General features: G+C 47.0%; 1 protein-coding gene and 1 long non-coding RNA gene across 2 annotated transcripts in view; one reads left to right on the forward strand and one right to left on the reverse strand.

Annotated features, from left to right (window-relative positions):
- Positions 1–17,898, reverse strand: part of PAX2 (paired box 2) — a 97,920-nt gene extending 80,022 nt beyond the window's left edge. The window contains exons 1-6 of the mRNA XM_074236207.1: positions 17,892–17,898; positions 17,473–17,593; positions 16,026–16,209; positions 15,735–15,825; positions 13,447–13,615; positions 12,326–12,523 (exon numbers count right to left, since the gene is read on the reverse strand). Coding sequence (XP_074092308.1) covers positions 12,326–12,523; positions 13,447–13,615; positions 15,735–15,825; positions 16,026–16,209; positions 17,473–17,593; positions 17,892–17,898 — 770 coding nt within the window. The remainder of the gene's footprint in view (positions 1–12,325; positions 12,524–13,446; positions 13,616–15,734; positions 15,826–16,025; positions 16,210–17,472; positions 17,594–17,891) is intronic.
- Positions 17,899–18,974: 1,076 nt separating this feature from the next.
- Positions 18,975–21,683, forward strand: LOC141520003 (uncharacterized). Its single transcript, XR_012477502.1, has 2 exons — positions 18,975–19,199; positions 19,685–21,683. It is a non-coding gene; the product is annotated as an uncharacterized LOC141520003 (long non-coding RNA).
- Positions 21,684–23,764: the final 2,081 nt, after the last annotated feature.

Below are 23,764 nucleotides of genomic sequence, written 5' to 3' on the forward strand. Positions count from 1 at the left end.
CAAATTCTCTTCGCTCTTCAATTATAGTCTATTGAGATTGGCCTCTTAACCCAAACAAGCTAACTTGGTTAAAGAGGAGTAGAAGGAAAAGGAGGAGGAGGGTGCAGAGAGATGGATGGGGAGAGGATCTGAGATATGTAACTCTGCAGAAGATAAAAGGAGGTAAATATTTTGAGCCTCGGAAATCCTCTTAAGCACTTTGGCAAGCTTGAATGAAACAATTCTTTCTAAAACATGTTAGATCATATTATGCTCATATTATATATACTCAAACCTGCACAGCCATGAACAAAGACATAAAATTTAACATCTAGAGCTAGGACATATATGTTCTTATGCAAGTGCTTCCCTAGACTTGTCATGATACTTTGTTTATATAAGGACTCATGAAAACCCTGTCTCTTATTATCATCAGATATACTTGAGTGTGGATAAGCTTTCAAAGCAGTAGTAACAATGTACATTTTAAACTCTGAGCAGACATTTCAGCAGGAACCTTTCTGACATCTTTACAAAACACCAGGGTTGCTGGGTTGATATGCAAACCCCTGTTTCTTAATAGACAAATATCAAAATCCAAAAGTTTGAAGGACTCATATTCCACATGGCATTCCTAGTGTATGGCCAAGAATATGTTATCTCTATGACCCTGTAGGCTTTCCCTAGCACTGGACCATGGCAGCCCAAGAGGAACAATACAGAAGAGTGAGGAAGGGGGTCACCGAATGGCATCAGAATGCAGCGGTCCTCTCCTGTCCATATTTTGGTTTGTCTTACTACTGCCTCTAGAGCTCTGAGGCTTCCTGTCTAATTCCTGTGATTCTCCAAGAAGGTTGGACAAGTATTCTGAGACCCCCCCCCTTCTTCTCTACCTGCCTTTCTCCCATGAGAGGTCTTTCCTTAGTCCCCTAAACATGGACCATCCCACTCTACCCTATCTGATCAGAGCAAAACCAAATTTTAAAAAACACAAAACTAACAACAAATAAACAAAAAACAAAACCCAAAACACACCAAACAGATTACTTTTTTAAACAAGACAGAGACTCTATCCTTCACTTTGCTCCCAATCTTCCCCTTCTCCTCTGTCCTAATGATTTCCATTCCTTTCTCTACCCCCCCCAACATCTTTGCCTTTCTTTTCCATGTTTTATTTCTAGGTTTTCTATTCTCCTCCACAACCTTTCCTTCATCTTGAGAATCTACTGTTCTTTTCTTGTCCCTAAAACAGTGTAAGGAACTGTTCATGTCAATAAGGTTCAGATCAGGCTGAATGAAACCTGAAGGATAAGGGAGAGTCCTCCCTAGGGCTACCATAGGCTTCCAGAACAAGTAGTCCTTCTGGGAGAATAGAGGTCATCCTCTCTCCTTTTCTCCTTCCATATCTAGGATAAAGAGGGGTTACTGCATTGCAGGCAATTGGACTATAGGTCACTGAGAAAGCAGTTTATTTTGCCACTGGTATCCACCTCCCCCCCCCCATTTCAGGTATGCTACCCAGCTGCCTGTCTATTGGGCCATCAATGTCCATTGCATGGCCACCATATCTGGCACCGTATGGTCTCCTGGATCTACTCCCAGAACCTCACAGTTTCCCTGGAGCTGGTCCATCTCCTGATCTCAAAAACTTCTTCACCTCTTTCCTCTTTCTCTTGTCCCTTTCTCCAGAGCTTCAGGTTCTTTTGGACCTCTAAGCAGGCAGTTCCCCAACTCCCCAATCCCCAGATATTCACCTTTCCAGTGCTCTGATTGCCACCCAGAAATCTGATCTTAAATGGGGTTTGCCATTTGCAGACAACAGAGAATCCAAGAAGCCTTTAGCTCAAATGAACACACTCCTCTGCCTCTTTTCCCATTCTTCACAATCTCCATGCAGTTCCCTTTCCTGTACTCTCCATTACCTGCTCTATTCACTTATAAATCTTCAAAAAGCTGCATTAAACACAGAGAAGTTATCAGGAGCTTTCTATCTAGCTTCTCTCTTTCTTTCCCAACTTTCAAATTCATTCTCTCACTTGGGCCTTCTTCCCTTTCTATTTCTCCTAGATCATTCATCTTTTTTCCCTCAAAAATAAAACAAAACCCTCAAATTTCTTCTGCTAAACTTTCAGTCAAAGTAGTGTTTAATTTTTTTTTGCAATATCTAATCCTATGGTAATATGAACATATTCCCAGCATTAGTTCTCTCAAAGGGATATTTCCTCAACTTCCCATTTATGGTTACTGTCATGGAAAAACAGATTTACAGCTGAAAGGGACCTTAGAATCTAACTAATCTAGAAATCGCTCTTTTTTACAGATGAGGAAACTGAGGTCCATAAAGATGAATTGACAGGCCCAAGGTCACACAGGTCATAAGTGTTAGAGGTGGCATTTGAACCCTCTTACTCTAAATTCAATACTCTCCCCTGTTCTCCCATACCTATTATAAATCTTGTTACCTCTTCAGATGTAAACCCAGACAAAATAAGTGCTTTGCTTCCCAACAAAGGTATAATCGTTCTATCATATAACAATCAAAAAACCATGCAAATGGCTAATTAGGATTGTCAATGAGAGATTTACATTTATTAGTACAGCTGATCCATTTTCCAATTCTCCTCTGACCTTGTACTGTCCTGTCTTATGGGATCTGAGTTGTGTTCCCTTTGGATCCCCTGACTTGCTTTCTGTCTTAGATCTCTTCTTGTTTCCTTTTTAATTATAGGCAGCTAGGTGGTGCAGTGGATTGAGTAAGATGTAAATTCAAATCCAGCCTCAGATACATTCTAACTATGTGGTCCTGATCAAGTCAATCTCTCTTTACCTCAGTTTCCTTACCTCTTATATGAAGATAATAATAGCATCTATAGACCAAACCTCCCAGGGCTATTGTACAGATAAAATATTTGCAAAATGCTTTGTAAAGAGCTTTATAAATGATAGCTATTGCTGCTGCTACTATTGCTATAACCCCCTTCCCTCCCTTAGGGTTTCATGGTTTCTGTTGCTTCCCTGTCCTCATCATGCCCTGCTTGACCTCTAGATCCCATTCAATTTCCAATCTAACATTTTCTTCCAAGCCTTCCTGGTTTCCCTGGCATCTTGGCTCTCTGGGGGATGATTCTGCTGCAAGCTGTAGGGCCTGTCTCTTGGGAGGACTCTGCCAATGAGTGCGCTCAAGTCAGTGGTGAGGTGATGGCTCCATCACCCCCACCCTGTGTCTGGGCAGGCTGCCACATTGAGGTACTCTGGCTGTGACTGGCTAGCTCTGGCTGTGGTTGTGACTGTGGGAGGAAAGAGAGCACTCCCACTGAGCTTCTCCTCTGAATCAGTAAAGCTAGCTACTGACCAATACTGTGAACTAGCGTAGTGTTCTCATGTCCTTACAAAAATGTTTGACTTTGCTGTGACTGGAGAGAAAAACCTTATAATCTGAATACTGTGGAAAAATGTGATAATTTAGTCTATTTACATAAAATATGAGATTTTTTTTTTGTATTCTCATCAATGAGAAAAAGCCCCAACCCAACACTATCCCTGTTGTATCTTGGAGGCACAAGATTATTCTCTGTCATATTTAGAACAACCCCTTACCTACCACTGTCTATTTTGCTATCTCTCTTTACTTTTTATCTCTTGCCCTCAGTCCTCTCTTTTCCCTCAATTGGAGACTAAAAAGGCACCTGTACAACACACACACACACACACACACACACACACACACACACACACACAGAGCTGTACAATGCCTACAAATATACTCTCAGACATGTTCATATATTCATATACTCTTAGCCATACTCACATGAACATACTAGGTGAATAATTTTGTCCTATATCTGAAGTAAGGCAGCCACTGTATTCATTAAATTTCCAAATTTTCCCTCTGACCAGGGTCAATATTTCATTTTTGAGGCCTTGAATTCTACTCTCCCAAGGTTGAAAACTCTATATCTAAATGCAGTTTTCAGAAATGCCTATATCTCTATGCATCCCCATTTTTCTGACCACATCCAAACTATCTTGAGTTTGTAAAAGGATATTTATGTTCCAGGGAAAGTAATATAAATTGTAAAATACAAGAAATTCCCATTATAAATAATCACTATAATTACAAAAGAAAATGATCCAGCCTAGACTAGATGGTACCCAGTTTATAGATTATAAAATGTGAGAAAATCCTGTTATAAATAATCACTACAACTATAAAAGAAAATGGTCCATCCTAGACTAGATGGTACCCAAGTTTACTGAACTCTTTTAAACTAATTAAAAATTCCAGACGAAATCCTCTGCCTTATGACTGGGCCTGGGACCCCTAGAATTAAAATTAGACTTCATTCTACCCCAACATACAAACCTATTTTTGATATTTCTGTAAACTTCCCTTGTACTTAAAAAACTTAGAAAACAAAAACATGATCTAGAGTCTATGGCAGTTATGGTTGCTAGAATCAAGGATCCATGGATGGGAGCAAAGACTGAAGAAGGAAGAAGGAAGAAGGAAGAGCTAATTAAGTTTTGGATGAGGTTGATTTCTGAGCCTCAAGGACCAAGCAATCAGAGATCAAGAATGTCAGGGGCTTTATATCCCAGCCCAAGGGATTAGAGTTAAGCAAGGTTTAAAATAAAATAAAGGAGAAAGCCCAGAGTCAAAAATTAGGGTCTCCTGGACTCCTTCCAAAAGGAAACTAGTGCCCTTGAAAGTTTCCAAGGTCATTAAGGCCTATGCCTTAGGGCAGATCTATTACACAGTAGACACAACCTCCATTCACATATACATATGTATACAAGCATAGCTGGAGCTAACATGAAGGCCAGAACACTATCACAGGTGTGTTCAAATTGTATTCACTACATCAAAATAACCTGTCAGGTCAGTTAAAAAAAAAGTATCAATGTTTAGTTCTTCAATTTAGTTATTTGGTATTGGTTAGTAGAATGCAATCAATTTGATGTATTTATTTATTTTGTTTTTCGCCATATTGTTTTGACATCAGGGAGACAACGAATATGATCTCTATTGCCTACTACTTAGATAAACTGGACTTGTCTAGCCTCTCCAGAGCCTTCATAAAGATTAATCCTCCAGAGATCCTACAACATCTTCATGTGCTACCCTGCCCCTGACCCTGTACTTGGCACCTAGAACAACTGGGGGATTGGAAGTAGGGATGTGGCAGGGAAATATTTTGACTTACATAATACTTTTAACTCAGTTCTTGAGTCTCAATTGTGATTTAAAGCTAAAAGGAACTTTATAGGGCATTCCAATCCAAGCTTTCATTTTAAAGATGACAAAACTGAGATTTGAAAAGCAAAGTGAACTGTTTTAAGGCCACTCAGGAACTACTAAAGTCACAATTCAAACCAAGGTTCCCTGATTCTAATACTTATATTTCTTCTCCTACATCTTACTATTTTGTTTGTTTGTTTGTTTGTTTGTTTGTTTTTTAGGTTTTTCGCAAGGCAAATGGGGTTACAGTGGCTTGCCCAAGGCCACACCACTAGGTAATCATTAGGTGTCTGAGACCGGATTTGAACCCAGGTACTCCTGACTCCAGGGCTGGTGCTTTATCCACTGTGCCACCTAGCCGCCCCTACTACATCTTACTGTCTTTTTAAGAACAGAATTTTTCCCTATTCTTCCCTGAACTTGGTATTCCATCTTCCACCTCTCTGCCTCTTTGCAGAGGCTGTCCCTTTCCTTGGAATGTACTTCCTCTTCACCTGGGCCTCTTGGACTGCTTAGTTTCCTTCAAGGTTCAGATAAGGTGGCACTCCCTATGGGGAGCCTTTTGTGATCCTTTGAAGTGTCACTACTCTTGGGCTCCACAAATCATCTTGCACTTATTTATCTGGGTATTTATTATATCTCCCAGGAGAATGGATTTAAGCTCCTTGAGGTACTTTTCATTTTTTTGTGTGTCCCTAGAGATGCTTAAGAAATGCTCGTCCAAATGAATTGAATTGAATGTCCAGGCATATATGGTTAGTATCTTAATTCGAGAGCTGGTACAGCAGGGGACAAAAGGGAAGGGAAGAGGTATGAACAGAGTCAGGAATCCAGGGAAATATTTAGTGGGTATTGGGATCAGGAGAATCCAAGAGAGGACAGTGGTGTTCTCTCACTCTCTCTGGGGGGGAAGAGAAAGCTATCCTTGAGATTAAAAAAAAGTCCCATTGAGAAATCTAGGGAGCATTAACTCCTGAGCATTGAACTAGAGCCTTCTTTTCTGAGCACAGACTTGGAAGATTGCACCTTGGGGAGCTGACCAAGGGACAGCAAGGTCAAGGTCCATTTCCCTGGATAGCCTGCTGCCCCTAGTCACTGTGGCATAACGGAAAGCCAGTGCCTTTGAAATAAGAAAACCTAGATTTAAATCCTGACTCTGTCACTTACCATGTTTATAACAGTGGGCAAGTCATTTAACTTTTTCAGAGTCTCAGTTCCCTTATCTACAAAATGAAAGGATTGGAATAATCTTGAAAATCCTTTCCAGCTTTGAATCCTATGGTTCTAGTTCAAACACACACAGACACATGCTACCTATAGTAACAGGAATGCTCCCATCTGGTCCTACTCATACACATACACACACACACATACACTCACACACACAAAATAGATGCTCTTTATCCCCCACCCCAGTCTCCCATGTCTATTCCCTTTCCTCTCCCTAATGTTTATGCACAAGAACTCTGATTGTGCATTCTTTGTGTGTGTCTGTGTGTCTGTGTGCCTGTGTGTGTGCACACACACAAATACAGATGTAAATATGCTTCTTTCCTGCACATAAAACATAAACACAAATCCCCTAGTCCCCATATCTCCCTTCCTCCCTCCAGGGGCCATCTCCTGCCTGGCCCTGTCTCCACTTGGTTAATTCCCCCTGTGGCCCCTGTATTGAACTGTTGTGTTGTCCATTTCCCAGTGACAAGGGCTCTGGTTACAGAGTTATTGATTGGTTTTCATGCAGACAGATGGGCCCGTCCCAGTCTCCCATGGAAATCCCCGGCTGTATGGGCTGATTGTTGCCACTCCTGGTGTAGGATTGCACCAGAGACCACCCTCTACGCAGTCTCCTTCACCCAGGCTGCGGACGGTAATAAATGGAGCCAGCCTGAGCGATAATAAAAGCAATTGAGTGGGTTACCTGTGCAGACGTGAGATTTATACCTCCTCATATTTGATGTGATTGTTTTATTGAGTTCTCTGAGCAGTTAGGACACAATTTATTTATTTATTTAGGGGTTTTTCCTCTCTTTTTCTTTGTAGTTCTCTTGGGAGCCCACCTGGTGCTTTCACTGGGGACAACCCCTCCCACCTTCCCCTTCTCTGGAGTCAAATGGCTATATCCTGCCTGCCAGCCACTATGTTCCCCCTTCCCATTTGAAGGGCACTAAGCTTCACAATATAGAGGTTTTCTCCTTACTTTGGGGCTATATGCACTAACATGAGACTCTGCCTGCCAATGAGAAAGAAGCTAATAGCAAATAGTTCCTGGGACCACTGAGAAAAATGAAAAAGGGACTCAAGGAAAGGAAAACCCAACCTTTTCCAAAAACTGAAAAATTCAGATGCTTTGCCTACTTCTCAGTAGGGCTTAGCGAGTCAAGGTCTTGTGGTAAGGAAGTTTCCTACCAAAACTCAAGAACTGTGGGCCACCTTACATTAGTTTATAGTTTAGTGGAATAACACATTTTTCTGTAAATATAGCTCTGTCTAGCTATCTCAAGGACAGAAAAGGCCAATTGTTGACCTCAGAATTTCCCTTTGAACCCCAACTGTCATTCTTACACCCAAAAAGGGACACTCTTGGACCCTCCAGTAGATTAATCAACCAGTCTAGGAGAGTCCTATGAAACCAGGAGGCCTTCCACCAAATAGTTAAAAAGACTTGTTATCTTGGGGTCAGTCCACTATCACTGTGAAGCACAGGATCCAAAGAAAGTCAAGCTCTTTTCCATGGCTAACCTCCAAGCAATGAGTATCAGAAGAAAAACCATAGATACCAACCTTAGTGGCCCATCTGGAGAAACCTAATCAGCTAGAAAGTCCATGCCCTGGCTGGCTAATGACAATCATTTGGTTTGGGAAGGTCTTTGACCTAGCAACTTCTGAGTTGCCATATCTCTCAGATGCCAGAGCCTCTTCAAAAAAAAGCCCCAAGAAATCTGTGTATTAAGGAATCATGAATTCTTTAAGATGAATTTCCTTAACTCTAACAATCTCAGTGGTAATCTGGGGAATGGTCATCACTCAGAGCTCTAACCCAATTCATTTACAGCTGGTGCAAAGGAAAAAGGACATTGGATTTATCTTGGAATGGGCAACAAAAAAAGAATCTTTCTCAGAAAACCTGAGAAAACTGAATCCTAAAGTGGGAATGGATCTGGGAGGATAGAGAAGAATGACTCAACCAGTTTTAATTCAATTAGAAAGGGAAACTGAAAGGCATATACATCTCCCTTCTCCTTGTAAGAAGTCTGGTAAAGTCTAGATTCTGCCTTTCTGCCATTCTGAAGAAAAAGCAGCATTCCTGTCTCAAAGCAATAGCTATACCTGATAACATTAGCATTTTATCTGGAAAATCTTTCCTTTCCTAGTCAACTGCCCAGTAAAATAGTTTAGGACCTTTTTGGGTCCTTTCTACAGTAAAAATTTGACCTTTCTGCTTTTTTATTCCAGACTATTTCCAATATAGTCTACATCTAAAGCCACTAGACTGGAGAGCTGACAAACTTATAATCACAAATGGAAAGCTCCCCAACATTTAGAACAATTCAGATAAATTCCATATTTCTTATAAATAATGAAGTGCCCCTACTTCCTACCACTGGCAATAGCTGTCCCAACACACCCTCTAGGAATCTGCCATGCTCTCAATGGACTACCCTAGGCATTTATAAAAGGATGTGCTACAGGAAACAGTAGGTTGGGTGGCACAAGTCTTCATGGCAACAGGAGCAGAGATTGCCGAGACTGAAGAGCCAATTTTTAAAGCATGAAAAGCAATTTGGTTTATAAGCGCAACAGCATATTTCAAGTGCAGCGACAGCATCTGTTTTGGGGAGGGGAAGATAAAAACCGTGCAGTGTGGATCAGGTGGGTGAGCAATTGTGTAGCCTCTTTCCTTGCCAAATCTACACACACACACACACACACACACAGACACCCAGCACTGGGCTCTATTGCTACTTATGACCTAAGTCCCTTTTTCCCCTAGGAAGGTCTTCAGCTTTTCTCCTGCACTGAAGAATGACTGCAACTCAGGACAGAAGAGAGGATAATGGCCCCAGAACAATCCATCGTAACATTTTAGGATTTAGAACTGTATAGAGCCTTAGAATTCCTCTAGGCCAATCTCCTCATTTTTCAGGAGAAGAAACTGAGGCCTGGAGAAAATAAATGACTTGTCTAAAGTCACACAGATGGTAAAGAACAGAACTATTTGTCTAATTTGAGTCATCTGATTCCAAATCCATTTGCTCATTTCATTATACCATACTGTCTCTACAATTGAGCCCTCATCCCAAGCTTGACCAATGCACAGGAAGTTTTTTATTTTCATGGGGTTTTAGAGAGGATAGACTCATCTCAGGAAAATTTTTTTTTCTCCTTATTGAAGTAAAGTAAATACAAACTGCCTTGACCAAAAGGAATAGGGTCTATGACCAGGAGCTATTCAGAAGCCTATTAGCCCTGAGCCACCAGTGGAGCCTTTTCTGAAATATGAAACAGAAAACATCTACCCCATTGTGAGAAATAGGAACATTCTGGCCTCACCTTATTTAAAAAGAAACAGTGCCAACCTGTTCCCACCTGACTGCTGGACACAGTGGATCTTTTCACCTATGTGACCAGTGGTATCCCCATTTTCCCCCTCCCAATGACTTTCTATGTGGAACAACAAAATTCACTGTTGTGTATTCACTGCCACACCCTAAAGGAAGGTTCCATGTCTACTCGTGGGCATAGAACCTCATGGTGAGCTGCTCCCATTACTATATATATGAGTTGTTCTTTCTCCCACTCATCCTTTCTCCCCTTCCCCTGCCTGGGTCCTTCCCCACACTAGCCTCTCTTTTTTAGCAGGTAATAGACATATTTCAAAGGCACTTGTCTTGAATCTTCAGTTCCCTTATCTATACCTTCTTATGACGGAGTTGCCTAGGACACTAAGCTTTCAGCTTTTTAAGATAGCTTAGTCCATTTATGAACAAAGCGAGTTGCTTTATTCCTAGGTCCCAGCCAAAGAATCAAACCTGGTTCCATTAAGAACCTCTTTAATGTCCCCACAGACACTACTGTCCACTCCTGGCAGTATGTCTCCATAGAAGGGCTTGTCCCCAGCTGCTTTTTTCTTATCCCCATTCCCTCCCTCCCTTGGAAAGCCCACAGCCCAGACTCACACTCAGGGGGAACAGCCAAGAGAGGGAGGTTACTACTCAGCTTGGCTTTGAAAGCAAGACCTCTTTCCTCAGGGCCTTAGCCATCCTTCTCCTGGGCTGTGAGATATGACAGTCTTATCCCTTTCAGGAACACCCCTGTGCCTTCCCTAGCTCCTTCCTAGGGTGTCTGAATGTCAAATGGCTATGCTTTCAATACCTGGCTGAGCTAGACCCAGGGAACTGAAGGGGTTTAGGAGGGTGTATAATTAGCTGATCAGTATTATGTTACCCTGTTCATAACTGAATAACCATTTTAATACAGATGGCACACGCTGGGATAATTTCTGGGGTCGCCTTGCAATACGTTACGGCCCGAGAGTGGCAAAGGGAATCTCCTTTAGCCAAGGTACATTCTACCAGCTAATTCTACCTGCTGTTTTCAAGATGATTTGGGATAATTCCATATCATTTGCAAAATATTAAAAAGCCTTGATATGTGATGCCAAATTCAGAAATCCACACCATCTGAATTATTAGCATTATTCTGATAATAGTTTGATGAAGAATGCACAGAAAAATAAGACAGTTTCTCTCTCTCTCTCTCTCTCTCTCACACACACACACACACACACACACACACACACACACACTCCCTTGCCCCACAGCATCTTTCATTGAAAGATTTGGGTTTTTAATTTTTGTTTGTTTAGCTTCCAAAAATATTGGCTAACCCTATTGTGAATTTCCCTCTAGCTGTATGTTTGCATGTGTGTATATTTGTATATATGATTTGTGACCATCTCAGGTCCAGTCAAGCCTAATTTCAGGCTATACTTGTGGTCCACATCAGGCCCATCACCAGATAAGATAAGCCATACCCTAGCAGGTGCACATGGAGACAATGTGCATGTGTTTTCCCAGAGGGGTCCCTGTGGGGTTGGGGATAGGTTAGGGTGACTTAGAGGAGAGAACCTCTATTTGTATTCTTCAGGAGTGGCTAAAGTTTCTCAATGCAGGGTTGCAATCCTTGGTGTGTGTTGGTGGGTGCATCTTCTTGGGATACATGGGAATGATAGGACTAGATATAAATAGGGGCAAAGTAGGGTATCCGCCTTCAGTATCTCAAATATTGGAGTTAGAGAATCTATGATTGGGATGGAGTGTGAGCGTTTCTTTGATCTTAACTTTTAAAAATCTCATTAGGAAGATTGAAGCAGCAGGGAATATCCCAAAGAGTCGCAGGGAAACCTGGCTTTCTCCCTTCCCTTTAAGGGAGAGTTTGTCTTGGACTTAGGGGTGAAACAGACTGTGTCTGGTGGGTTGGTGGTTTTTTTCTGCCAGCCACTAAGAAGAAGAATGTTTTCTCAACCTAACTAGTAAGACTAAAAAGCTTCTGGAAGCAGTTCTGATGGGGCTGGGATGAGAGAGAAGGGAGGAGGAAGCCAGAGCTAGGGCCTGGGCAGAGTAGGGGGGCCAATGCCCCTGGGGAAAGTGAACTCTCCTTTAGAAAGGGAAGTCTGTTTAGAGGCGATGAATAGACACTGGTCATTTTAACGGCTCGGGCTACGGGTTGTGATTGTCTCCAGATAGTGAGGCGCGTAATCTTGGAGTCTTAATTACCACAAACACTTGGATTCATTTCCAGGACAGAGAGAGAGGCTGGGCAGGGACGCTGAGGCCAGGAAGCCGGAGAGAAGCCCTGTCCCTCTCCCAATTTGCCACCACCACAGTGCCCTCTCCCATATCCTTAGTACTACCTGGCCAGAGTCCCACCTGGATGAAGGGCTCCCATTTTAGACGTGATTGGAGAATAAGTCAGATTAGTCTGGCCCAGAAAGGAATGGAAGGTTTAGGAGGTGCCCTAGTCACCTGGTCCTGACCCTGGCCCCAGGAAAGCGCCGTAGTGACCAGGGATCTTAGTCCGCCGGTCGAGGGCGCTCTCTCTCACCTGTTGATGGAAGAGACGCTAGGCACTGTGTCATTGTCGCAGATGCCTTCGGCCAACAGTCGGTCGCGTATCTCCCAGGCGAACATGGTGGGGTTCTGCCGCTTGTATTCAGCGATCTTGTCCACTACCTTGGGGGTAGCCACCTTAGGCTTGGAGCCGCCGATCACCCCGGGCTTGATGCTGCCCGTTTCGTAGTACCTGTGGTCGAGAAGTCCAACAGGCTCAGGAAGCAGTGGGTAGTTCCCCCCAGGAGCCACAGGTCCAGGGCACCAAAAGCACCAAGTATCTCGACCTGTCGCCGCTGCCGCCCCGAAACCCCAAGCCTCTTGAGAACCCTAGTGTTTTGCAGCCTCAGTGACATATCAGAGGAAGCAAGTCAAAAAGCATTTGGTCTCTCCGGAATAGCACGAGTCCCCTAAAGTGAGGAGGGAGGGAAAATTTAGGAGAGCTCTCAGGAAGGCCTGTTGGGTTTGAAGGAAGGCAGGCAAAGGCTGAACGTGGGGATAAAAGAAGCTGAACTCCACGCCCTTTCTCTAGGGGAAACGGCTGGAGGTAGAGTTTCGGGAAGAGGCCAAAATATCTGCGTTCAGCTAGAGAGCTCCCAGCGATTTCTCTGAGCCAGAAGACGACACCCTTCAATCTACCCTCTACCCTTCCTGATCCCCGCAATCCAGTGCTGCCACCAGGGCCCTACTCCGAACTTCGAGGCTTTTTGCCCCCATAGGGCCCCACTTTTGTCCCCTTCCTCTCTTCTTCCTAGCCGTTAGCTAAGGTCGACACTTACTCAGGATAAGCCTCCCCCCCACCAGTTTTTGGAGACTTAGGATCTGCCGGTAGAGTCCCTGAAGTACAAACAAGAGTTGCACTCACGCCATTCTCCCTTCTCTTCCACTTTCCTACCCTTTTCAGGCATGGAGGGAGAGAGTCGAGGCCTCAAGGGCAGCTTTTCCAAGAGTACCTTTTCTCTGTTTGAGTGGAACTTGTCCCAGGGTGGGATGGAAGGGTCACCCACTCCCAGACCCTGTTTCTCTGTGTAAAATTCGGCCTAAAGGCAAAGAGGGAGGAGAGGGGGGACGACAAAAGATCGTTTTGAGCAACTCGGGGCTCAGGGTAGCCCTTACCTGCCCAGGATCTTGCTGACGCAGCCGTGGCTGACCCGCAGCTGCCGAGAGATGTCGCAAGGCCGGACTCCCTGGTGGGCGAGCTCCACAATACGCTGCCGCACCACATCTGGCAGGGGCCGTCCGTTCACAAACACCCCCCCGAGCTGGTTGACACCCCCGTGCCCTGCTGGGGAGAGAGAAGAAAAAACACAACGCCCCACACACAGCAGAGACAGGCCGTTAGTCAGGGACAGCGGACAAGTGAGACCCGACGGTGGGAGCTGGAGGACGAGGGGCGCTAAACCAAAGGGACTAGGTTCTAGACCAGGGCTGAGAGAAAAGGCTGAGGAAGGGGAGAGGGGACAGGAGGAAGTGAGAAAGGGATGAGGAGATAGAGAAGGAAATAAATAAAAAGAGAAAGGGGAAAGAAGAAGCATCAGACAAAAGGCAAACAAGAAAGGAGAAAGAAACAAATAGAGAAAGTAAAGACATACAGAGGGAAATGTGGTTCCAAAGATTGGAAAGGAAGAGAAGAGCCTTGAAAGCGAGCATAAGAAAAAGAAAAGAAGAAAAAAGAACTAGAAGGAAAAGAATAGGAGAGGAAATAAAATAAATATGAGAGAAAGGAAACGATTTAAAAAACTGAAAGCTTAAAATGAGGAGAATGGAAGGAAAGGGAAGGGAAAGAAGAAAGCAACAAGGAGCATGGGATGGAAAGGGGAGGCAGAAGGGAAGAGGGGAAGCAAAGGGGGAGACAGTCGGAGGACAGGAAGGAAGGGAAGGAGCAGGATAGGATGATGTTCCTAGGACATCGAAGGAGAAGAGGACCAGAAAACTGGTACGAGAGAGGGGACGAGAACAGGGATGGGGGAGAAAAGGAAGGTGGAAATGGAACGAGTGGGGAGGCAAGAGGAAGGTAGGAATGGGAAGGATGAGATGAGGCAGCAGACATTTAAATATGTATGTGCATATATATCTATATATATCCAGGATCACAATCGAGACAAGGAAGGGACGAATTTCTTCTATGCTAAGAAGAGGAGAAATTTGGGGGGGAGGGTAAACAGGGAGAGGAAGGCTAATCTGTCTGAGGTCAGAGCCCCAGACCTTAGGGAATAGAGAGGTATGTGATCCAAGGCTACTTAGGTTCAGGTGGAGAATAGGCAGGGAAACGGATTGAATAGTGGTGCGGCAGTCTCTCGCTGAACTCAACGCCTTTCCTTGGCTATGTAGCTCTTTTCCTTCCCATTTTTCCATTTCCCTGATTTTTCCTCCTTTCATTTTTCTTTTCTTTCTTACTTCTTTATTTCTTTTCTTTTTCTCACTTAATGTTTCTTTGTCCTCTTTGTTTCAAGGGGATATGAAGTACGAAAAATCAAAATAAAACCAAATCAGGGAGAGGGGATGCGGGCAGAGCCTTCCGGGAGTGTGAAATCTGTCCGGTCTGCCCCCACAGAGTAGCTTAGTTTTTCTCTTGCACCCTAGGAAAAAAAAAACCTATTTCCCCGTGACCCCGGCTTCTCCTGCTGAAATAATATTCCAGTCTGGGAAAGGGCAAAGGATCAGAAAAAAACGCCCTGCGCAGCCCGACGAGGCCTAATCACAAATCATTTGGCTCAAACAGAAGAGGAGAGAAGCCAGTGATCGGCGACGGGGGCATTTCATATAAGGGGACTGTCCCTTTTTGGAGAGAGAGGAACGGTGGAATTTCAATCCCAATTACCTACAGACACATACATTCAAACAGCGGCCCGGGTACCTGCCCCAGCCTGGAGGTTGGGGGAGGGGAGAAGGTAGCGGTCAGAGTGGGCACTGAGTCCTCCCCTTCCAAGCCCCTTCCCTGGCCTGCATCTTCTCCTGGAAATAAACAAATCAGAGCTAAGAAGCCAGCCGTGGCAAACAGGCCTTCTTGGCTCAGGATTCTTACAGCGGCAACCCGAGACTCTGGAGCCCGGGACGACTGACAACTTGAAAAACTCTCTGCCCTAAAATAGAGAAGTTTTTCGGGCAAAGCAGACATATCTGTGCCTCCCAATCTGTTTCCTGCCCCGACCCCGACCCCAATCCTCCAACTTCTTCGGCGCTGCCCGATCCACCTGTGCAAGGAAGGGCAGAAGCCCGGGCTTCTCCCTGGAGAGAGAAGGCCGCTCGCTCCTAAGTCCCTAAAATGTAATGGAGAGGAAATGAGGCTCTCTCCTCTCGAACCTTCTCCATCTACAAGGGCCCAAGTTCGGTTCGGTCCCCACCACCACACCTACTCCAACCTAAACCATCAATAATTCAGGCCCCGAGAGAACTCGCGTTACCGGCTTGAAAAGGCGGCAGCTGCGGGCAGATTAGAGATGAATAATTCAGCCTGCCCGGGCTTTGGGCCCGGCTTGGCCCCTCTAGCCCAATCTAAGGGGCGATGGGGTTTGGGAAAGGGGAGAATGAGAGACCGGAGCTATCTAGCTACGACCCAGCCTGGCTGTGAGCTCCGGGAGCTCGGCAGGAGGAAAGCGCGGCCGCGGGCCGCGCCGCAGTAAGAGCCCGACCGGCTCCCGCTCCCGCACAGGTTCCAGCTCCGACTCCCGCTGACTAGTTCAGGGCTGCATTACCCTCTGCTCTCGTCTGTCCTTCGCTTCCCCTGTCCCATCTAGACCCCCCCCCCCAGTCTCTGCATCCCTTTCTCTGGTTTTCAAAGCCGCATCAGTGGTCACTGCTTGTCCCTGCGGGAACAAGTCGTGGAACGGAGGAAACCGCAGTCGCCCGGGCGAGCGGGAAAGCAGGAGAACCACCAGGCTGCCGGAGAGTGTTAGGGGGCTAGAATTCTAGGAGCTTCCCAAAAAGGACAGTTTTACGACCTGGATTCAGAGAGATCTGGGGCTGTCCCCAGACTCGGAGGTCCGGACTTCGTTTGACTTATAATTATTGGGAGAGAGGCAAGAAAATGTTTTATTTCGGAGGCTTTGTAGAAATCTTTTGTTAAACTCTAAATGTCTACAGAGAAATCGGCTGTCCCTTCTGTGCAGTTATCTCTGGTACAGAACCAAGCCAGGTCTAAAAAGTTTCCCAGTGAAAAGTTACAAATTATCCTTAATTATTAGGCTCCCGAGGGCGATGGGTTTTCCATCTGAAATATTGCTTCTCTTAAAACACTCACAAAAATCTTCCAATTGTTTTCCAAGCTGAAGGCCAACAAGAAGAATTTGGATTTCATTAAAATATTTTTCTTCCTTTTCCTCTCTCCTCAATTCTCTGTTTTCTATCTCTTATTTTTCCTGTCTTCTTTCCTCATGTCCTACTTTTAAAATATTTTCGTTTCCTCACATGCATTCGATATTTCCTTTCATTTATCATTTGCTATCCTTTTGTTCTTTTCCCATAATTTCCCTTTCCTTTCTCCCTTTCCTTCTCTCCCTCTCTGCTTTACCCAGAGACTGCAGGAAGACTCGGTTAGAACTGCCCAGGTACCTGGGTTTTTCGGCTTTGGCCCTTCTCAGCGGCCCGGAGAGGGCTCTGCTCTTTTTAAAGCCGATCCGCAATTTCCCTCAGAAACCCCCATTGTTTTTAGAGCAGCTCCCAAGGGGATTAAAAAAGACATTTTACTCCCTCCTCCAAAATACAAAGCACACAGGGCAGGAGAAAAGAAGGGAAACGATAGTAAAGGGGGAGGAAGAAGGTGGAAAGGGAAGAGAAGGCAAGGAAGAGAAAGAAAGGAACGAGAAGGAAAGAGGCAGAAAAAGAATGAGAAAGCAAGGGAAAGGAAAGAAAGGGAAGACCAGGAGAGGAAAATAAATGAAAGGAAGGAAAGGGAAGGGGAATGTTGAAAACAAACAAGCAGGAAAAACTCAGGCTAGGATTGGTGAGCCCTGAGCTGGTGGGAGCAATGATGGGAAGGGGCCACCCGCAGGCGGATTCACCTCGGATTAGGGCTCTGCCCTTTCACTGTTGCTCCCTGCGCCAGGGGTCCCCCCAGAGTCTCCCTGATGTCCCGGACTCCACAGAGAGAAAGAAAGAAAGAAACGGAAGGATGCCCTACCCCAGTTCTCCTCCCTCCGCTACCGGAGCAGAAAGGGGTCGCCGAGGGAGCGGCAGCGGCAGAACGCCAGGCTAGATAAGGGAGAGAGAGCTGGGGCAGACCTGTCCGCCTTCAAAGGGAGCAGGTGAAAGGGGTGGGGTGTAGCTGAAGAGGGGTGCAGGAGATGGGAGGATGAAAAGAGTATGGAGAGGTTAAAGGAGGAGGAGAAAGACAAGAAAGGACAGTTCTAGAGAAGGAATAAGGAAGATTTTTTGAAAGGAGAGAAAGCGGCAAAGGGACGAGAAAAAAGGGGAGCGCGGCCGGAGAGGCTCCAAAGGGGAAGGGAAGGGAGGGGGGGATCAGTTAAGGGAAGCTAGTGGGGGTGGGGTGAGGGTGGGGGCGGGGGCGATCCCGAGCCGCGGGGAGTGTGGAAGGGGAGCAGGAGCTGGGCGCCGGTACTCACGGTGCATCGCGGAGAAGGGGTCTGCTTTGCAGTGCATATCCATGGGGAGGCAGAGGAGCGGGAGCAGCGCGGCCGCCGCCGCCGTGTCGCCTCGCAAACTCAACTTCAGGACTTGAGGAAAAAAGGGAGGGACGGTGGAGAGGCGAGAACGGGCCGATCTGCCGCGGGTCAGTCAAGCGAGGGGGGGGGGGGACCAGGCGGGGGCGGGGGCTAGGAGGAGGGAGGGGGACTAGGGGCTGCTACACTGGGCAGAAGGGCCGCCTCTGCCCCGACCTGCAGCCGCCGCCGCAGCACTCGCCACAACTTTCAGTGGCTGCGCGCTGTCGGGGCTGGGGACTGACCGTTCAGTAGAGTGCCCCCGGGGCAGTGACGCCGGCCGGGGGGCACAGGGGTCTCATGGCCAGGGCGCCGGTGGCGGCTGAGGCAGTGTGGAGGGCGGGGGGTGCTGTTTTCTCAGATCCCCCAAAACCCAGTCATTTGGAGAGACAGCAGTAGTAGAGGGCTCGGGGTGGGGGAGGCCAGGTGGCCCGAGTGCGCAGGGCCGGGGACTGGGGCCGCTTCAAGTCCCGGGAGTTGGTGAAGTTGGCAGAGAAGTAGCGATCCCCGGGATGTCCGAGCGCCGGAGGGAAGGGATGGAGGGAGACCCGAGCCCCCGCCCTCAGAAAAAAAAAAAGGCAGGCGCACGCTCCCAGCGGCTGGGAGAGAAGCCGGAGCTGGAGCCAGAGCCGGTGTCCGCAGCCCTGTCCCCAGGTGGGATGCGGCTGCGAAGAGGCTTGGCCCAAGTCTGGAGCCTCGGCTCCCGGTGTGTGTCTCTCTAAAAGCTGCAAAGCCCCCTCCAGATCTCCCTCCCCCTCCCCACGCCGGGAGATGGATGACTTGTCAGACAAAGGCAATAGATTCCACCACTCTGTGATTCGCCAGCGCCGGAGCCCCGAGCCTGGGCGAGGAGGGCCCCGCGCCTGTCACTCCGGCGGCGGCGGCGGCGGCGGCGGCGGTGAGGGGAGGCGAGGGGAGGGGAGGGGAGGGCAGAGAGAGCGGGAGGGAGGAAGGAGGGAGGGAGGAAAGAGGGAGGGGAGGGTTCGGAGCTGGGGGGGGGAGTAGTGGTAAGAACTGGTGGAGCCGAGGATTAAAACTACTGAGAGAAACGAAACTCGCCGATAAGATAAACGTTAGATAAGGATAAAGAAGGGATCGAGCTAATGAATATTCAGGCCACAGCGCAGGGGTTGTAGAGCGCCCTGGGCTCAGCTCTTCCGGACCTACGTTCCCAACTCATCGAGTCCCGAGTCCCGGCCTCTCCAACAGGCAGTGAGTGTCGATAGTGCGGCTGCTGGCTCCTTCCTCCTTAGGCAACAGCACCGACAGCCCCTTCCCCACTTTCCTCTCTTCCTTCCTTTTCTCCCTATATTTCTCTGTCTTGTTTTCTACCCCTTCAACTTGCTTTCAGATTAGAAAGCCCAATTAATTGATATACCCCTGGTCATTTGCTGAGACTCGTTCTGTCCCTTACCTCCTTGATCCCTGAGCTGCCACCCCCAGAGCAGCGATCAGATGCTTCTAGACCCAATTACTCACAGCTGTGCTAGGCTGCTCCCACGCTATGTATTTCTCTTCTTAGTCCCCAATCCCCCCCACTGCCCCGGTCCCCATGATCACTTCTCCCCATCTCTACTGGCTCACTCAGAGCAGAGCAGAAGTGGCCACTTTGAGTAAACTGACTCAGTATGACCCAAATCAAAGATAGGAAAACACCAAGAGTTTCTCTCGGCTCCATTTACATTTCTCTTTCTAAGGGAGCGGGTTTCGGAAGAATGTGGGCGACTGTGTGCGGAGCTGGCGGCCGAGGAAGCGGGGGATAACTGTCTCCCCGCGTGGAGTGAAGAGCCGGGCGCGAAACAAGGCAAGCGGCGCGCTGTACAGCCTCTAGTCCGGGAGCGGCCACTGCAGCAAAGCCGGAGGACACCGAGGAAAAACAGCGTATCCTTGGCTCCCCAGCAATCTTCCCCAACCTCATTTGCTCGGATTTATTTCACCCGCTCTAGGCAGCAGAGGCCCCTTTGTCTCCTAACTGGTTAAATACAGAATATCTGAGAGATCTTTATGAAATATTTTCCCTCCTCTCATAAATCATCTTGGCACTTCAGCTGATGTTTTAACTCTCTCTCCTTCCTCCCTTCCCTCCCCCCGCCCCCCCATTCCTTTAGGTCTCCGAAAGGGCAGATTCTGCAGAGAGGTCCACCAAGGGATCTCCCTCTGCCTCTGAGTGGGGCTATAAGGTTGGGTTGTAGTCCCCCACCGAGTCTGCCTAAAAACATCCTGACAGAGAAAGTTCTGGCCATTGGGGCAGGCACCCAGAAGACTCCACCCTGTTTCTCCAGTGGGTACCGCGGGTCGGAGGCAACTCCCATCTGGCTAAGAGAAAACTGGACCAACTCAGGTCAAAGACCTGCTTTATTGTTTCTCAAGGAGACTTCCAGAATTTTCCTCTCTGGGTCCTGCATACAGCTTTATCCCCGATCTTTTCTCTAGGTTGGCCCTCTCCAGCCTCAGGAAAAGTTCTAGGATGAAAGCATCTGCTTTGTCCAACGCCCACCCAACTCCAGCCACCTCTTAAGGAAGAGAAGGCTATCTTGGGCCTGAGGTTTCAGGGGCAGAGTCTAGGGTCAGTCTCTTCCACAGAAAACCTGCAGATGGCGCTCCTGGGTTTACTTTGGCCTCACAACCCCACAAACACTCATTGGCTTGCTTGAAGGAGGGAAACACTGAAGAAGACAAGAGTTTAGGGGAACCCTGGAAGACACCTTGTCCCTCCATGCTAAGGTGGGAAATGGTTTTGGTGTCGGATAGAGGGAAGTAGGATTTTGAATGACTTTAACTTGGAGGGAGAAAATTGGCAACAATTCTTTCATCTCTTCTTGGGACCCTCTCCAGTTATTCTGAATTTCTTTGCCATCATGCTACTGACCTGCGTCAAAAGAGCAGTGTTTAGGGCTATATGTGCAGGCCCAACTTAAAGTCTAAAATTCATTCACATTTCTTTAATCCTTATCCAGAAACTGAAGTTCTCGGATGCTAAGAACATCCAGGACCCTCCCCAGGGCCACATTCATACTTGCTTCCAGGCAGTCAAAAAAACAAACATATCTATGTGTAAGCATATAGTCATACAATGAGAATATATACCCTTGATGCAATTTGAACATAAAAATATGTATTTACACATAAAACATGTATTGAAGTCTATAAACACTAATAAACATGTTCAGATCTATTAGGAACTTATAAAAATGCTGAGAAACAAGCAGGCAGACAGACATACTTTCTAGCCCAAGAGCCCTTCCCCTTTTTCAGCTGTTTTTTTTTTTTTTTTTTTTTTTTGCAAACACTCTTTACATACCCTCTTCAACTTTTTTCAAAAAGCTGGCTTCTTTCCTCATAGGCTCTGGTCTATTCTCAGATAGCCTAGGAAAAAACCACTGAGAAAAGTATAGGCTAAGTGAATTCAGGATAAATTTCCCTTCCCTAATCCAGAAAATTGTAAAGAGTCCAACTTGAGAAATTTCTTTTTCACTCTCCTATTTTATTTTTTCTTCTTTTCCCTCTTCTTCTGGTTAAGATGAATGGGTGAAGCAAAAAAGACACATAAATAAAATGGAGAGAGAAAAAGAGAAAGAAAAGAAAGGGAAGAAGAAAGAAGGGAAGAAGGAAAAGAAGAAAAAAGAAAGTGTCTGTGTGTGTGTGTGTGAGAGAGAGAGAGAGAGAGAGAGAGAGAGAGAGAGAGAGAGAGAGAGAGAGAGAGAAAGAAAAAGAAAAACAACCCAACCCCAAACACCACCAGGGCACCGACCTGTCAGGGTTGGTTGCTTTTCCCCTCCGCCTCTAAATGAACCTTTTCTCTCTGGTGTTTTCAAAGCGGCCCCTCCACCCCCCAACCTAGGGGCATTTACACTTCAAACAAGGCGCCCGCCTCCCTGCGGAAATTTAAAGGAAAATAAACTTTTGGGGAGTTGCTCTGATACCGATCTCGGGATTTGCTTCATTAGCCGCCTCTCTGCATCTGATCTGTCCAATAAATCTTCCTTGTGGATCTCAGCTCCGACTCTTTCCCCTCTCCTCGCTCCTTAGGCGCTCCTGACTTCACCCTCCCTCTCAGAACAGGCAGTTTGACTAGATAAGATTCAGGCCCCCTCCAACCTGCTCTTCTCCAATACCCTGTCTTCCCCCAGGAACACAGAAGCCTCAGGGGCTGGAGCCCAGGGGTTCTACTTTGACTTGTGTGGCAAGCTCTGCATGTCTGTCCCCTAGTTTATTGCTGGGATTTGGGTTACAGGAGTATCTGCTTGGCTTTGACTGCGGCTACAAAGGTGTCAGTACCACAGGGTGCTACCGAGAGGTTGTCTAGATGTGCACGTATGTACTTAGGGGAAGGGTACGGCTAAGTGCGATTTGCATGCCCATTAGATTTCAGCTCAGTATTATTGCTGAATAAACACATGTACCATAGTCTTGATATCTTTATCTACATCTACATCTTCTCCTTATGCACATGTCCCAGTGGGTGCCTAGGGAAGAACTTCAGTTCTGTTGGTGACGAGAGCTCCACTGCTCTCCACCCATCACTAGGGCCCTTTACTTCCCCCTTTGCCCCCTTTCAGAATCCCAGGCTGGAACTTTGATGGGAGCGGAAAGGGGGGGGGGGGGAGAAATGCAGGCCAGTGCCTTTGGAAAGGGGGTGGGGTAGAGAGTTGAAGGCTTCTCCTTCTTTTCTTGGATCTTATCACAGTGCATGGGCCTGAGGGTCGAGGGTTGTGTCCCGGGAGGCCAAGAGTGTCCGGATCCCACAGCTGTAGCCCCTGCATAATGCAAGAGAATCTCACCCTCGCCCCTCCCCCCCAGTGGCCCTGCCGCCTCCTGCCTCCCCTCCTTCCTTCCCTCCCTCCACCTCCCGGGGCGCAGCAAGGGGAGCTGGGGCTGGGGCTCTGAGGGAGGGGATTAGAAATTCCGAAATTAAATGTATCTCCCCAGGAAATGCTCCCCACAGCGCGGACCAAATTAAACGCATTAAAGTTCAGAAAAAGCTGTTTAGAACCAAGGGGGGAAAAACTAGTCCAAGGGGAAGAAAAAGAGAATGAGGAGGAGGAGGAAAGGGGAGGGGAAATGAGGGGGAGAGAAAGAGGGCGCTTTGCTCAATGGCGGATCCCCTTCTTTTCCTAGTTAAACTGATTGGGAATGGGGCTCCCAAAGTTAGTATGAAAGCGCATACACACATTCACACAAACATAAGACATTTGCACGCGGAGACACACGAGGGCACACGCTCACAAGTCCTTAGACATTCAAACCCAGTTTCAGGCACAGTTGCTGCCCTTGCAGCCCTTCCCCATCTCAGCCCAGCCCAGCCCCACTCTTCCTCCTTTTCTCCCCCTGCCCCTCCCCCTCCCCTTCCCAGCCCTCTGGTCACGTTGGAGGATGGGTTTTTTTTTTTTTTGGAAGAGCTTCTGGTACAATATGGAGCACCATGGGCTGCAATTTCACACTCCACAGCACATTTCCCCTAAAGCTACTTTCTTTTTTTTTTCATCTAAGACCCCCTAATTTCTGCTTCTCTCGCTCCCTCGCTCTCTCCCTCCCTCCCGTTCTCTCTCTCTCTCTCTCTCTCTCTCTCTCTCTCTCTCTCTCTCTCTCTCCTTTCTGCTTTTGTCCCTAATATTTGGGCTCCTTGTTGGAAGCCCAGGAAGCTGTCCCTCACCCTTCTTTTCTTTCCATTTCTCTCCCCCCTTTGCCCCCCCCTCGCCTTCAGCATTTCACAGCTTGGTCTGTTTGTCCTGCTGAGCCCTGCGCACGTGCTTGACCCTTTATCCTTACCGCCCCCT

This window comes from Macrotis lagotis, chromosome 4 (assembly GCF_037893015.1).
Source record: "Macrotis lagotis isolate mMagLag1 chromosome 4, bilby.v1.9.chrom.fasta, whole genome shotgun sequence".
NCBI classification, from domain to species: Eukaryota; Metazoa; Chordata; class Mammalia; order Peramelemorphia; family Peramelidae; genus Macrotis; species Macrotis lagotis.